The following is a 16203-nucleotide window of genomic DNA, read 5'->3' as shown; positions in this document are numbered from 1 at the left end:
TAAAATGGTAGCCATTTTGGAATAAGGTGTATATTTTAGTTGTATTTGTAACTAGAATACTATTCCTGTTCGTTCGTTCGTTCGTTCGTTCGTTCGTCCGTCCGTTTATTCATTCATTCTTTGTGATAGTGATTTGTAAAATTGAAACAAAAAAAGTCACCTAGATAACAGAACTAGAGTTTGCATGGGTTTGTTGTTGTCGCGATGTTCTTTTGTATGTTTGTTCGGGTTTTTCGTTTGTTGTTTTTTTTTTTTGTTGTTGTTGTTTGTTTGTTGTTGTTGTTGTTGTTGTTGTTGTTGTTTTGTGACAAAGCGTTGGAACTGCCATAATTGTTCAAACAAGTGTTCTCTTTTTTTCACAGGTTACCCATGTCTCACACATGCTTCAATCAGCTTTGTCTTCCTGCATACAAGAGCCGAAAGATTCTCAAACAGAAGCTAACTATTGCGATTTCAAATGCTGAGGGCTTTGGAATAGAGTGACACCAAGACAAACAAATTATGAAACTTAGTTGCTTCAGCCTTGCAAAGCAGGACTTTGCGGGATTCAGACTGACCAAATTCTCGTTTTTATCTTTTGGAGACAAGAGCATTGCCATCCCAAATGTCTCTGTTATTCTGTTGTTGAAAGCGAAATCGTCAGAAAATTAAACCTTTTTTTTCCTGCTCCAAAACAAATTTTGCCTCACAACAAAAGTTGCATGTGTGCGTATACAAGGAAGCATGCAGGAAAGCAAATTCATCGATGTTTCGATGTTTCATCGGTGTTTCTTCACCAGTACTTTTTTTATCTTTTGGAGACAAGAGCATTGCCATCCCAAATGTCTCTGTTATTCTGTTGTTGAAAGCGAAATCGTCAGAAAATTAAACCTTTTTTTCCTGCTCCAAAACAAATTTTGCCTCACAACAAAAGTTGCATGTGTGCGTATACAAGGAAGCATGCAGGAAAGCAAATTCATCGATGTTTCTTCACCAGTACTTTCTTCGTCTCGGGGCGTTAGATTGAAATTTATCCACAGCAAAAATCTCAAAAGTTTCATTAACAGTGCTTCAACTTTTGCTTTTCTCAGAGAACCGGTTTTCTTTGGTCTTTCTGAAGGGTAAAATGCCGGTTAATTGTGATAAACGTTTTTCTGGCGTAGCTTCAATCTGTTTTTGTTCCACCGTATATCAAGATAACCGGCTGTTGTATTCCTGTTCCATTTTACTGGTTTGTCAAGACAGACCAGTTTTACCAGGAGACGTGTACTATTTACAAACTAGTTAGCCTCGCAGAAGGTTCTCGCGCAGCCTTGAGGAGCTTTAGAAACTATGTCACCCCTTGTACAGTTCACAAAAGAATAATGTTTTTGATAAACTTGCTTTTATTTGTACAGTTTTGATAGTTGTTTACAATGTTAATATCAATTAAAAATTACGTTTTCAGATTGTAGACACTATGTAAGATACATGTAGTACACTGGATTTAGTCGTTTTTTTTTTTCCGTTTCGTGAAGGTGTATTTCCGGGAAGTTTTTTGTAAAGTAAACAAAAATAATAAAAGGCGAACCTTACTTCTAAATTTGTTCACTGGTCATTTCTCTCTCCTTTCACCAGTCGTACTTTTGTCCTCTCAACTGTTCCTTTCTCCTTTATGTTCATTTTAAAGTTTGTAACGAGGTTCAGTTATAGTAATTTCTTCAAACCTGGAATTGTCATACGTTATGTATTTGTTGCAAGCACGAGCAAAGTAGTAGCCATTGTGGTGATCGAAGAGGAGAGCTAAATTTAGACACAAGCGACTCAATCAACACATGTGTAACGACTTGTTGTTTATTTGTGTTAGTGTTTTACCTGTTCACACGCATGTGTTCCTGCTCCACAAGTTACGTTAATTAACCAGATTGCTCAGTTATCTGGTTCACTTGAAAACAGACTAAATTTGGTCACAAATCTTGTTCAAACGTGTTGTTCTTGGTTTGTCTCAGACCAGTATATATCGTTATAATACATCGAGCAAAAAATACGGAAAACAAGAACGGCCAAGTTAAACTTGAGGCCTTCGTTGTTGGCATTGAGTTCATGGTTCAGTGTCATTGGATGATTCTGAAGTGCTATGTCCATCCAATAAGCCTCTTCAGCATGTCTCTTGGTGGCATTCCACTCCTGCCAGCGGTTTTGCGTTCTCACGATTCGCTGTTTATGTTCATTCTAGATCTCACTCCAGCAGCGCAGGCGCAAAGAACGAGGCGACAAGAGAAGCAAACCAGCGAGGAGACTGAGGCGAGAGTGAAAATTACCTTTCACTCTCGCCCCAGTCTCCTCACCAGCTCGCTCCGCTCCCCGCCTCGTTTTTCCGGCCCTCGCCGCTCGCTTGAGATCCCAAACAAATGAACCCGCCTGCCAGCTGTTTTAAGGCGTAATAATTGACGACTCCAAATGCAGGTTTCTATAATAACTGTTCTTTGTTCGCCAGCAACTCTCTTGCCCTCTCTTGTATTTCCTTCCTCAAGCTCATCTCTACCCGGGCGGCGCTGAATTCCATACTGTTTTGTTTCTTCCCAAGAGCTCATTCTTTTAACATCACTCGCTTCCGCACAAGTTTTTGACTTGCCATTGGTTCTATAATCACATTTCAAGCCGTTTTTGTCTGCAAATGCGCTCATGCTGAGAATAAGAAAAACCAAAAGAGGCATTCAGTCAGCAATACCAAAAACACGCACGTAATGAAGAACTGAATTAAAAAATAAGAATAAATCAGGGCTTCATTAAGTGATTTGTCCACGCCGAAAGCCAAAGTAAAGAGATGTTTGATCTGAGAACGCTGATGACATGTCGTGATCGTCACAGTCGTTACCGTTATCATCATCGTCGTTGTCCAAATCATTGATTTATTTATTCACATCAAGCGACGGTAAGATCATTCAGGATGATCAGTGAAGATTCTACTTCGTTTGAAAATGGACCGCCAAAAACTGCGAAACAAACAGCCATGTTTTAACACTTACACAGAGAAGTACAAGGTAACGTTTGTCTGGGTACTTTCTCCATTCACAACAATTGATGGATTAGAAGGAAGGCCCTCTGCAAGGAATTTTTCTAAGCTAAAAATCAGAATAGAAAGGTTTGATGTTAGAGAATTGCTGTAGTGACTGCCACAGTAGCTATCGTTATCATCATTGTAATTATCCACATTGTCGACAATGTTGTCATCATCATCACACGGCCTTAAGCTCTCTCGTGAAGGTTCAGTGCTAGCTGTCATTCGTTTGATTTTAAAACGGATTAACAGGAAGAGCCAAATAAGCGGAGTGTTGTGTTAACACTTACGCAGAGAAGTATAAGGTGACGTACAGCTGAGTGCTGTCTCCATTTGCAGCAGCTGACGGATTAAAAGACAGCGTTTCTGCACGTGATTTGTTTGTGCTGAAATTCAAAGTAAGAAAGGTTCAATGTTAGAGCACTGCTGAAATCCTGATGATCACAATTGTTATGGTCATCCGATAAACAGCGTCATTACCCACATTGTCGATGATGTCATCATCTTAGTTGAATAGATTTTACTTTACATTTTTTTTGTTAGTCTCCCCAATTAGCAGGGCACTCGTGCTCGGCTATTCAGATTGAGACTTAAATAAAGTTGTTGATTGATTGATTGATCACTATTAGCATATTGTAATCGTGCGGCCGTATGTTCACTCGTAAGGTTCAGTGAAAACTAACTAAAACAGCCAAGAGCCATGCGTTAACACTTACCTAGAAAAACACAAGGTAACGTTTGACTGAGCACTAGCAGCAGCTAATGGAAAAGAGAGGCTCTCCTCAAGTGATTTGTCCAAGCTGAAAATCATGACAACAGTAGATTTGATCTAAGAGCACAGCTGAAATTGCGATCGTCACAGACGTTATCGTCCACATTGTTGAAATACCATCATCATTATACGACCTTAAGCTTACTAGTCACATTCAGCGAAAGCTCCCCTTCGTTTCAGTGATTCCTCTATTCTAAAACTCAGAGCAAAACTGTTTCGATCTTGAGGGTCTGCTGAAATCGTGGTCGTCACAATCGTTCTCTTACTCCTACTCATTGTCCACATTGTCAACGATATTGCTATCGTCATCATCATCATTATCATTGTTATTATTATATCATCATCATCATCACACGGTCGAAAATAAATGGGGCTATGCGTCAACACTTACGAAGAGAAGCACAAGGTAACGTTTGACTGAACGCTTTCTCCATCCCCGGTAAATGATGAATTACACTCCGATAATGCCTCCTTAAGTGATTCGTCCATGCTGGAAATAAAAGTGCAAAGGTTCCATGTTAGAGAACTGCTGACGTCGTCACCGCCATAGTAGTTATTGACAGTTAGCATAACAATAACTCGTTGGCGTCATGGACAATAACAATACTGAGATTAACGTGTTTGTCCATAACGTTGCCGGTGAAGTTTCAGCCTTGTTGGATTCTCAATGAAAACTCCGTTGTCAAAGGACGTTTGTCAAAGGACAGTTGTTCGGCTTTTTTTGAGGAACAGAAGCTGTACTTAGAAACAGATAAAGAATGGAAATTATTTGTTAATGCTTACATTGAGGAATGCAGCGTGAAGAACGATAAGGAAAAATCTGATGAATCTGCCAAAATTGATAAGAAGTACAGAAACGATTAGCAAGCTGGAACAACATCAGTGTTACCAGCTGTATCACATGCACTCAAAACCCAAAACCTTTGAACTATTTAAAATGAATAAGACCGATGAAGACGCTTACCTTCCATGGTGAACCAAGGAAAAATTAAAATTTCCCTCAAAGATGGCCTTTCATCTGGGTTAAAGTTTAGCATAGACAGCATTAGGCTCTTCACCTCTGTTTAAATTGAAACACAGTCATACGTTTAATGTCCAGAAATTTGTGTTGTAGTTTCTGTATACAGGCATAAAACCGCCCATAACTTATGAATACCTGGTGACAAATCATCAGGAAATTTGGGTAGCATCTCCACCAAAATGACACCCAGTTGCCACACAGTTGCTTGACAGCCATCGTAGAAGCCTGTTTTGACATATTCCGGTGGAATGTAAAACGGCGTCCCTGGAGGAGACAAAATCATTCAGTTTTATTAAAAAAATATAGTAGAATATCAATATGAATGTATTTTTTCCCATTACTAATGGTAATAAGATCTGGGCGCAAGATTAATTACTGAAGAAAGTTCACTTGTTGGCCGATAGTGTCTAACATTCAAAGCTTAACTTTAAATTAAAGCATTTTAGTGTTATAAAACTTGGCGTTTAAATTTCCCGCGCGACGCCATTTTGGATTTTGTGACCTCACATGGTTGCCGCTGTTCTCAAGAAGCATGAGTTTTTTTCTGTTGTTGTCATGGTATCCAAAAAGCCGGCGAGGAGAAATTTTTAAAGCCAAAATAGGCGATAATCAAAACAAAGTTTTAAAACACACAGCATTTTCTAACGACATCAAATTAGCGCCGTTTTAACTTACCTCGGAACGAGCTAAACGGTTCACATTGGACTTCAGAAGCTAAACCGAAATCTATTAGTTTAATTTCGTCCGTTTTGAAGTCCAATAACATATTCTCAGGCTTGAGGTCACGATGTAGTACTCCTTTCTCTTCACTATTTATGTTGGCTTCGAGGATTTGGCGAAAATAGCGTTTAGCTTTCTTTTCTGTGAGGGGCCCATTGTGATGTAAAACATGTCGCAAATCTTGGCAGCTTTCTGGTCTTTCCATCACGTAAACGTAGTAGTCTTTGGTTTCAAAATGATCATAAATCTCGATCACATGACGATGTTGGGTCCTGTTCTGGAGGTAAACCTCGGCGGGAACTTGCTTGCCGTCAATCTGCAACAAGGGAGGGGAGACTAGATAAATAAAAGTTTTGTTTGTTAAAAATAAAAGCCTTTGAGATAAAAAATAATATTTGTCAATTTTATTACAGACGATTTACAACATCGCTCGACACTTGTTTTAGTGGTAATGAATATTGGTCTCAAAATGACTGGGAGAAATATAAACAACAGATCGACTCGCGTTCGTTTTCGCTGATCTTATAACGGTATGTTAGCCGCTGTCTGTTGAGCCCACAAAAATTGTACATCTTCAAGCCCGTCCTGTCGCGTTTTGATTGGTTCCCACTCATGCAGTCTAATAGCCAAAGGTATCCTCCTATTTCGTTGATCGCACTTACTATTCGTTACTGAGGGCGACAGATCAAGGACATTTTTCATCTGAAGCTAAACTTTTGGGGGGTTGAAATTTTGAAAGCTTGTTCTCTCAGATGCGGGATACGCGTTTTTCATTTTGATGCGAAGAGCCTCGTTGTAAATTTCAAACTAGTAGATCGCAAACATCGCGCAAGGAGCAAACAAAGTGGATGGTACATAGACTGCAAGTTACCCTACTAGTTTCTCGAGATGTTCACATTGTAGACAATTTTGGCAAGGAAACTTAAAACCTTGTTAGGAGCGAAGATGATTTTGATTTTGTAACAATTCAATACATGGTAGCGACTTTTAAATTGTTAACGTTACCGAATTATCAGGGTACAGGCTTAAACGAGCGTGGAAATCGTTCTATAGATCTACTGTCGTCGAGGGCTTTTCAGCTGAACCGATAAGCAGAGAAACTCAATTGGTTCTTTATTTTTCCTGCAAGCGTGTCTTCTAAATATTGATAAATGACATTTTGATGAACTAACCTCTTTAAACTCGTCTACCGAATCCCATTCCACAAATTTTATGGCCACCTAAAAATGATCAAATCAAAGGACGCTTGTTACAATAATTTCTTTTCTTCTATTCAAAAACAGTTTTGTGGGAAATTAACAAAAACACATTTACGAAAAAGATTTCTTTGAATTGGTTTTAAAACTGCTTCAAGATCTTTTGGTACTGTAAACAGTGCAACTATCCCAAACTGGAAAAATTTGTTAGTTCAATGCTTGGGTGATTTATCCAGGCTACCTCTGATGAATATTTTTTGTTACCAAACATCCTAAATTTGAACTCTCTGAGAATGTTGAAATTAATTGTGTGAATTTACGCTTTGATCTTTTATCTCCCATTTTATTCTGCCGACCTATGCTCTTTCGATTAACGGATGCATTATGGACAATTAATCACCACTCCATCCCAAAATGTACAACGTTTAGGCCAAACGTTATTCCTTAATTTGTGCATTTTATGAAAGATTGCTTTGGGGGAATGGGAACTAAATGATTTTTTTGGGCTTTGCATATTTAATTAACCATCTCAGATAATATTTCCAGTTCTTACCGGCACATTGTCTGTCTTCCTTCTTGCAGCAAAAACTTGTCCAAACGCACCTTCACCGAGTTTACGCCCAAGTTCATACTTGGCCAGATCACCTTCAAGATCATTAAAATGTCAAAGTGCTATGTTTATTGTAAGCTACTATCAAACCAAATAATCCTCAACATGCATAACGGGCAAAGAATTAACTATTATTGGGTGAGGTTGAGCAAAATATCATGATTTGTCTGAGGCGAGTAGATCAATTATTTGCCCAAGCCGAAGGCTGAGGGAAATAATTGACCTAAGAAACACTGCCAAATCACGATATTTTGCTATAACCGAGTTCAATAATTGTTTTATCATTCGATCACCGAGTTTGTTTTTCATAATAATTAAAGATGTCAAATCACTCTCTGACAGCTCAGGGAAGCGATCTGCCATTTTCACACACTGAAGAGCGCGGTTTCAATTACGCATGAGCAGATTAATTGAAGCAAAACACTTTGGACAGTATTGTGCATGAGCAGACTATTATTTGTAGGCAGTTATTTGTATGTCACGTGATTTCCCTCGGCCAATGAAAAGGAAGAAACATGCATCGAGTGATAATCCCATTTGATAGGAGGCAGCCCAACCGATCTATTTACAAGCGTGACTAAGGAGATGATCTGCGGCCTACGGGAAACAACTCAGCTAGCGTCAGTGAGCAGTCAAAGCGAGACCTGCGGATTTCAAGTTTCTTTTTGGATTCCAATAGCCCTTGCTAAGGCGTGGTAGTCATAAACAGAGCAAAAAATACCTTTTTACAAAGAAGCACCATCATTAGATGCCTACCTTCGAAGATACTTTGATTAATAGATTACAACCAGCTGCAGTTTTCTTCTTCACCAGGTGAAGAGCATTTATTTATTCATTCCGCGATATTTATAAAGGCAGGTTCAATTCAGCTTATGCTGCCCGGACGCCTGTGTAACTAATTAATTAACAATACTTACTAAAAGCATGATCAAGGGTCGGCTTTTCCTCCTCAGTGGACAAGTCCGTAACCTAAAAATTGTAATAGTAATGTAGTTAGATATCAGATAAACCAAATAAACTTTAGAACTGTGAGTTAGCAGTAAAAATAAGATCAAATTTGTTAACGTAATTTTATAGCGGTGAGGCATGTACTTAGCCGCATGGCTTGTTGTTCTGAAACGCAGACAAAGCCGGGCGATATAAGAAAACGATCTAGCTTGACCATAACGAAGTTGTTCTGTAAACGCCATTGCTCCCCCTCCCTCCCCAAATTTAATTTAAAATTCTTTCGATACGATCCCACCAAGCGCTGGAATAGGCTTTAGCTTACGTTTAATTTTTCTTGCTAACCACCTGGTTATTGTATGGTAGTGTGGGGGTACTGTTCAATGGGAGTCCCACAGAAATTACAAAAGTTATAGAATCCGCGTACCGCACGTATCATAACCTTCTCAAATTATGACAGTAATAGTAATGAACTTTTTTGTAGCAAACTTAATCATCAACGGGCCGTTAGAAAAGCGATTATGATGAACAACGCTGTAAATAACCTAACTCCGGATTATTTAAGAACTCGCGATCAGTTTACTCCTGACAAGGTTTTGCTTTACAGTCTTAGAAATGCCGTTGTAAGCTATCTATACCAATGCCACGCACTAAATTGTTGCAATTTATTTCGAGAAAAAGTTCACACCACTACCCGTTAAAATATGGCTTGCCCATAAAGGAAGGTCGAATGGACGGGTAGCAAATTGTATTAAGACTCACCATTTCAGACGCTTTTCTGTTTTTCGAGCTGAGATTTTTCTCTTCTGTAAGCCCATTACCTTTCGGCTTCGTTAAAAACTTTAGCAGCAGACGTGCTTCCTGGAAAAGCTTTGTCATCAAATACATTTTGCTTTTTTCCAGCGTACACTGCAGTATGCAACTGGGGAACTTTATCCAATCTGAATCTAATTTGACCATTGTGACGTTTTTGTAATGAATGTGACGATGTTGCGCGCGTACATATTGCGCGCGGACGGGAATCCGATGTTTTTTGTTGGTTAAGTAGATTTATGCTCGAATGGGTTCGGCTCCACTAGCAGATATCCTCCAAATTTCAATTTTTTAAACTATCTGAATACCTAATCGATGACGTTCCGTCTTCTTCGCTTGTTTGTGTTTTGCAAGCTTGCTGCATTCTTTTTAAAAGTGTCTATGAAGCGAAAATTGTTTTTAGGTAGTTATAAAATTTACCCTTTCGAACACGCGATTTCAAAGTTTGAGATTGCTGGGGTAAAAATTGCCGATTTTGTGAGCGCTCAAAGTTCGGCTATTTTGCCCTAGCTCAAAATGGTATTCGAATCGCTCGGCCAAAATGCAACGCTGACGTCATGTTGGTGCCAAGAATTGCAATTCATCGTGACGGAAGAGAAGAAAGAATATTTCTTCATCGTTGTTGCTTGATGTATCAGAGAAGCTGCTCATTTCAGAATCGCTAGACATGGTTTTCCCTTTCTACAATCCTCTCTGGCGGCAAGAACGGAATGAGAGTAAACGTGACGTCACAACTTGGAATTCAGCATAAAACTCGACCCAATCCTCTGACCATTTCAGTGAGAGCAAAAAAGCCCAACTTTGAGCTTTCCTAAAATCCGCAATTCTTACCCCAGCATTCTAAAACTTCGGAATCATATATTTCAAAGCGGAAAATTTTATAACTACACAAAAACGATTTTCGCTTTTTTAGCACTTTAAGTTCTCTGGGAGTATAAGTTAAAAGAAACCTAGAATTCGCGAGGATTATGCCGGGTCATTATGCAAAATTGGCTTGTAAAAGTAAGTTTTGCGGGAACATTTTTCGTAGTTCAGTCATAAATTAACTATCAAAATACAATTACAAGGCCATGTTTGAGACCAAAAACAAAGCGCAATTCACCAAAACTAGGGTTCCGTCATCACATATCCACCAGTTTTCTCCCAAAAATCGTCGAGTGCCCGAGAAAAAAACCCCGCGGTGTGTCGACTGGTAGTGACTGTGGACAGACACACTCCATATCTGTGTTTATGGCAAGTAACTGAGTACAGATAACTTTATAACTCTTACAGAAACGGCGCCATAACAGCGTGAAAATAAAAATCTTTCCCTGCATCGACATCAGGCGCACACGCTGTTCGTGAAAGAACAAAAAAATAGGAGCGTAGTGCGAGATGGGAAACTACGAGTCGCCTGTCGTCATGGACAGTGTCCACATTGACTACCATGAAATTTTAATTTTTGCGGTTTCAAGGAATTTCTGTACCATCCACAAAATTAGATCCTGCAAAATTTAATTACGTACCCACAGAAATATTTCTTCCCTGGGAATGTCATCACACTTTGCATTTAAATATATTAGCGGTGACCAGCGACTTCAGAACAACCCAGCTACAATTTTGTACTTTGTGAAATTCAATTTTAAATAAGAAAGCTATGGCAACGACTTTAACATCGGAGTCGCAAATCTTGAATTTCTTCAGTAGACGTCAATTACGCTATAGGGTCGAGTTAATTTTAAATGAAAATTTGTTTCGTCAAATAGTTTGGAAATTAAATTTCAAAGCTTATATTCGCTTTGAGGGATCTCTTCCACGAAGCATTTCCTAAAAAGGAAACTGTATTTCCTCTCAAGGCTAAAAAAAACATAACTCTTCCGGTGGGATTATCAAAAGTGAAAAACTTTGAGAAAAGGAAAAGACGTTTATGGAAATTTGTATTGTCGCTCCGATCGGTTAAAACTAAAAAGAAGAACTATTTTTGTTCGTAACGAAAGGAAATTTGTATTGCCATACCGATCTATTACAACAAAGAAGATCTATTTTTGTTTGAACAAAAGCAAAACGACTCGTGGTTATTAACAAGTAATACGGCTGCTCCGGGTAGAAAATCTAGGTAAGCACAAGTTTCAGGAATCCTTGTCGTCAGGCTCAATGGTCACGCAACAAAACTTAATAACTTATAGACGGTAACTTAAAATCTTTTCATCCGCAAGATCACAAACACGTTTATAGGATTACATTTTTGACTGAAGTTGTAATATAACAAAGGAATCACGATCGGGAAATACGTCACGATTCTGCATCTCGATCACGTGATCTAGAGGACCCGGAAGGCGGAAGAACTCTGGTGCTCCCGAAAATCATGCTCGTTGTTGAAACGTAAAGAGCTCGATCGTTCTGTATGGTAAAACTCGAAGAAAAAAATGTCGGCTTTATCCGAAGCCACCTTGTACGACTGGGACGTGGAGAGGATGGTCATTTGGCTGAGAGAGGTGGGTAATTAAGCTGCAAATACACCTTGAATAGTTGCTATAGTTTGATGTTGGACTTGCAGCTTGTTGAAGCGATAGCTCTCCAATATCGCGGAATGAATTGAGTATTTCGAAAAATTTCGTCCGTATTGTGGACTAGAATTCATTCAAAGGTATTTTTCTTTCAAAAGTGAGTCAGACAATTGCCTAGTGAAAAGCTTTCGATGCGCTAACAGTGTGAAGGAATTTGACATCATTCGCGATAAGTGTGCCGTTTCTAACCTCAAAAACCTCATCAGTAAACAAGAATGCATCGTCCTAGATTGCGAACGTGGTTCGGTCCCTCTTGGCGGGTAGGTAATTTTCCTTATTAACAAAATTCCAAACCTTGGAAAAGCCACAATTTCTCAATTGTCTCTTGGAGGTGTACGTAATTACGCAAATTTACGTAAGCTTGGATTCCTTTGTATTCTGCAAAAGGCTTCTTGCTGTATCAAACTGAAAGCTTGAACCAATATTCATTGAACGTACGTATCTAACTTGTACGGAAAGCATAGACCGATGAAATGGCGCTAGAAAAATCAAAGGTAAATTGTTTATAGCTGTCCCGGTTTGTTTTTGAAATCGTGACAGTCTCCAATGTAAATCTTATTCAAGCTTGCATCCCTGAGGGCAATTGACTCGTGGATAGTTTTCGTATTTGATCCTTTAGTTTAAGTCCTTTGACCAATTTAATTTGAAACATCAACTATCGGTTACTTGGAGATTGCTATCCCACATGTATCTAGAGCTGCAGGTCTTACTATTTATGATAATCACTTTCAGCGTTTACCTCAGATTACCCTGCACTAATTTCCAACTCATTGAGAGTCAGATGCAGAGGTTTTTGCAAAAGATAAGCATAAAAATGCGCCTTCAATTTACTTGATCAGCTTACTTTCAACTTGGCTTAGAAGATAATTAGTTGGCAGACTTTAAAAAGACCCTGCAACAGGCCGGGTTATAGATAGTAAGGACTGGTTGACACTTCAATAATTATTGCACAATTTTATTATAATATAAGGACTGAGTCATGAGAGCAAGCACATGCACATGCTTAAGGAAATCATGTTTGCAGTGTTTCTGATTTACTTTCACTTGTGTTTGTGCTCATCTCACGTTAGTTTTCTGCAGTAGTGAAATTAATTAAGCACGACATAACGTTGGTGTTGATGAGTTTGCTCATGCATGTTAATATTATTTCATGCTAGCCCATAATGAGTGTCAAGGCATGAGAAAAGAAACAAAAACTTTCTTCTTGTGCATTTGCTTATCTCATGCCAGTTCACATACATTTCTTTTATGGTTCAATGCTGGAGTTTATGCCTGTGTATATATTTGCACAAGTGTGAACTAGGCTCAGGAAAAATTGCACATGGTCTACAAACATCATCTACTTAAGCGGCCGGAGCTGAAATAGTTACATTACTACGCTACTCCCCTGTGGATAGGATGCTGTTCTGTTACAGAGTTTAAACTCTGGTACTGTGCAAGCGATAAGCTTATTTTATGCGATCATAGAGCTACTGCATGTCTCTCTCTCTCTACCCACCTACATAGAGAGAGAGACTATGCTAGAGAAAAAATGAGATGGACAAAAACAAACAACTTAATCAGTCCAGCTTCAATAACCAACTTCTGATTCAAAATCTTAATGGTGCACTAGCATTGCAACACTGTGCCTTCACATGGGGGTCAGTGTGTTCTGTGCAACGCTATCCCTAAAATTAGCTAGTTTAAGCCCTCTAGTATTAAGACAAGTAAAACCTAACAAAAAAGTGTTTCATTGTCACCGTGATCATGAGGGCACTGAAACATTGATTTCTATTTATTTGTTAGTTTTAACTTGTCCTTGCGTGAGTAAATCTTTTTAATATAGCTATTATATTGATGAAGTGCACAAAGGTGAGAAATGCAGTTTTAAAGGTATCTTTTTGATCGATTCATAAAACTAATAATATTAACAATGATTTATTTGTAATATTTATAATGTTATTTGTCTAGTTATCCCTTGTCCTTGAAGTATTTTTATTACTTGTAATTATAAAAAAACTCTAAAAGTTCTGACAGGGTCTTTATTTATTTATTTAGCTTCGCCTAACTAAAATACAGATAACAGATCTATATGCATGAATATACGTAAAAAAAAAATTATTAGGCAGGGAGACCACTACAGCCTAGCCAGTCTCTGTTTTGAGGGCCTTACTAAGACAAAGGTCATGAACATCCACGTTGGGGTCATCCAAAAAGCATGCTCTATAAATTAATGAACATTTTTTATGTTATACACCCCAAATGGCCATTTCCTGTATATCTTGAATCTGAGAAGTTAAACATTGTCAAACTACGGCCTCCAGGGTTTATGCATGGCCTGTGCAATTTAAAGATCTACGACTCATAGCCTTACACATTGCTTGGACTTAATGCATATATAGTCAGTGTTTTTATAATAATAAAGCATCCTGATTTGGATGGAAATGTTAATTATTAACATTTCCATCCAAATCAGGATGCTGACAAACTTCAAAGATCTCATCAAAGAAGGGGTTGCAAGTAAGATTAGTGCCTGGCAAAGAACTCTTAAGTAGACCTTTTTGATCGCCATAAAAATCAACATTTTCTTTTAGCTCAAATCAAGGTCACTCCCATTTTGACTTTCCAGGCATCATGTATTCTAGTCTAGATACTGCAAGATTAGATCCTCCACCTATACCAGTGCTGTCAAAGGGATATAACATAGCAATGATAGGGTTGACGGGCCTGCACGACTCTCATGTGCCTCTTTAGCCTAAATAAAAGGTTTGCCCTCGCGGGTATGTCTTTCAGAGAACACCCTTTTCTCTATGAAATGAGCGGTGCTCCCTTTTAATTTTCTTTTAGCGCTGGATTTTCTTCTTATTAAATGTCATCTATGATTTGGAGGATTTGCGCTATAGACACTGAAAAAAGCCAGGTGTTTAACTGTTTCATGTGTTGTAATTGATCTCAAAAGTCATTTTGACCTCTTGTTGTTTCTGTTAAGGACGGTGCCTATTATTGTTACTGCGCATACGTTTTGCGCATCTTGAGATACTCGGGTTTCCTATAGGTGATGCCTGCTAATACAGGAATATTTTTGCGCGGTTTAAAACTATGCGGAGAAAGCAGAACTTAGCAAACGCTTTTGGTATCTCGAAAGAAAATTGGGGGTAACCATGCATTTTTCAGAGATAATTAAGCTTCAATTTAGGAAAAAATCCCATACATCGCTTCATATTTTGGCGCTTTTTAGAGATATTATTGCTTAATTATCTCTGAAAAATGCGTGGCTACCCCCTATTTTCGTTTTGGATTCTAATAGGCCTTCCTAAGATCTGCTTTTCCCGCATAGTCATAAGCCGCACAAAAATACTTCGATATTATTAGGCACCGTCCTTAAACAACTGTCGTTCTTATTTTGTTTGTGGCATTTAGTTTAGGTTTGGTATGGTTCATTTCAGTGCATCTGGTGACAGTATAGCCTCTCTTTTTATCGTTGTAAGGATAGGATTTGAACCATGTAATAACTATACATTATCTTGCAGCTTTTGTCAGATTGCCGCGCCCGGCTATTTGCTTTTGTTGCAAGATGTTGTGCTTCTTATCGCGGTTATTTGTCTCTTGATCCTTTCTTTAGCATTGTAGCTTCTTTGAAAGCTATGCAATGCATTAAATTGAGGGCTAAAGGCCACTTAAATTACGGCTGTGTGTTTTGTTATTGTTCCGCTAAGCTTTGTAACTGTGAGGTTTGTGTTGCGGGAGCTTAGTATCTGTTATCCAATGTTACTGTTGTTAATTCGGTTGGTATTCTGTATCTTAAAAACTGAAAGGGTACATGTGCATTGCATGCTTGCACCTGTTTGTCTTTTAATAATCATTGAACCAAAGAAAATACATATTCAAGCAAAATGTAAAGATATATTTCTTAAATAATTGAATTGTCCATTTTTTGTGCTTTTTTTTACAGGAGCAGCTACATGATTGCGTAAGACCATTCTCACTAAAGAAAATAAATGGAATTTCCTTTCTGGTAAGGCCATCATTGTTTGTTTAAATGGACCAATCTGTGTTGGCTGGTTGCTCTCTCATCAAGAATTCACTTGAAATCTTTTTGTCGGTGTTATGTATGAGTAATATGATAATAAATTATTACTCATATGCAACACCGATAAAATACTCTTACTAATTGTTGCAATAATTAATTGCTTTCAAGAGTATTTACATTGTAGTCATGATTTTGGCACAGGTTTGACATAATAATAAATATGGGGGAAATACATGTAACTGTGACACATACAGGTGTGTATGTTGTAGGTTAAAATGAATCCCAGGTTAAAATGATTTCAACCTAGGTTGATTTGTATTTTCCTTTGTTTAAGGTCGGGTAATTTACATCTTAAACAAAGGAAAATACGAATCAACCTAGGTTGAAATCATTTTAACCTGGGATTCATTTTAACCTACAACATGTACAGGGGTGTATCATGCTTTTAAAGCATTTTTATATGTTGTTGTTTAATTTGCAAGTTGGAAAAGAAAATTTCAAGCCAGTTCATTTTTTTTAATTCCTTTCCCTCAGATCATAATGCCATACAGT

The 16203-nt window shown here is 38.2% G+C and overlaps 3 protein-coding genes across 6 annotated transcripts in view; 2 read left to right on the top strand and 1 right to left on the bottom strand.

Annotated features, from left to right (window-relative positions):
- Window positions 1–746, top strand: part of LOC146483381 (putative E3 ubiquitin-protein ligase HECTD2) — a 31268-nt gene extending 30522 nt beyond the window's left edge. Inside the window, exons 21-22 of one of the 2 annotated variants that reach the window (XM_085106088.1) lie at window positions 363–479; window positions 513–746. In XM_085106088.1, coding sequence (XP_084962214.1) covers window positions 363–479; window positions 513–651 — 256 coding nt within the window. In that variant the 3' untranslated portion in view covers window positions 652–746. Of the gene's footprint in view, window positions 1–362 lie in introns of both variants that reach the window. The other variant, XM_085106089.1, reaches the window with a different exon arrangement.
- Window positions 747–790: 44 nt separating this feature from the next.
- On the bottom strand, window positions 791–7379 carry LOC146483380 (uncharacterized). Of its 2 annotated transcripts, XM_085106080.1 has the most exons (11): window positions 7282–7379; window positions 6705–6752; window positions 5488–5848; window positions 4948–5076; window positions 4756–4851; window positions 4575–4620; window positions 4183–4281; window positions 3736–3819; window positions 3310–3405; window positions 2988–3083; window positions 791–2646 (listed from the first exon to the last, which is right to left on the bottom strand). In XM_085106080.1, the coding sequence occupies exons 3-11, from the start codon at window positions 5735–5737 to the stop codon at window positions 2283–2285; spliced, it is 1260 nt and encodes a 419-aa protein (XP_084962206.1). In that variant the 5' UTR covers window positions 5738–5848; window positions 6705–6752; window positions 7282–7379; the 3' UTR covers window positions 791–2282. The 2 variants fall into 2 exon arrangements, with proteins under 2 accessions (XP_084962206.1, XP_084962204.1); XM_085106078.1 differs by lacking the exons at window positions 3310–3405; window positions 7282–7379 and having other exon boundaries at window positions 6705–6746.
- A 4025-nt stretch (window positions 7380–11404) lies between these two features.
- LOC146483379 (uncharacterized) overlaps window positions 11405–16203 on the top strand; it is a 35190-nt gene continuing 30391 nt past the window's right edge. The window contains exons 1-2 of one of the 2 annotated variants that reach the window (XM_085106092.1): window positions 11405–11570; window positions 15574–15636. In XM_085106092.1, coding sequence (XP_084962218.1) covers window positions 11502–11570; window positions 15574–15636 — 132 coding nt within the window. In that variant the 5' untranslated portion in view covers window positions 11405–11501. Of the gene's footprint in view, window positions 11571–11671; window positions 11903–15573; window positions 15637–16203 lie in introns of those variants that run through there. The other variant, XM_085106093.1, reaches the window with a different exon arrangement.

This window comes from Pavona decussata, unplaced genomic scaffold (assembly GCF_977016875.1).
Source record: "Pavona decussata unplaced genomic scaffold, jaPavDecu1.1 SCAFFOLD_39, whole genome shotgun sequence".
NCBI classification, from domain to species: domain Eukaryota; kingdom Metazoa; phylum Cnidaria; class Anthozoa; order Scleractinia; family Agariciidae; genus Pavona; species Pavona decussata.
This window is presented reverse-complemented; position numbering and strand designations above follow the sequence as displayed.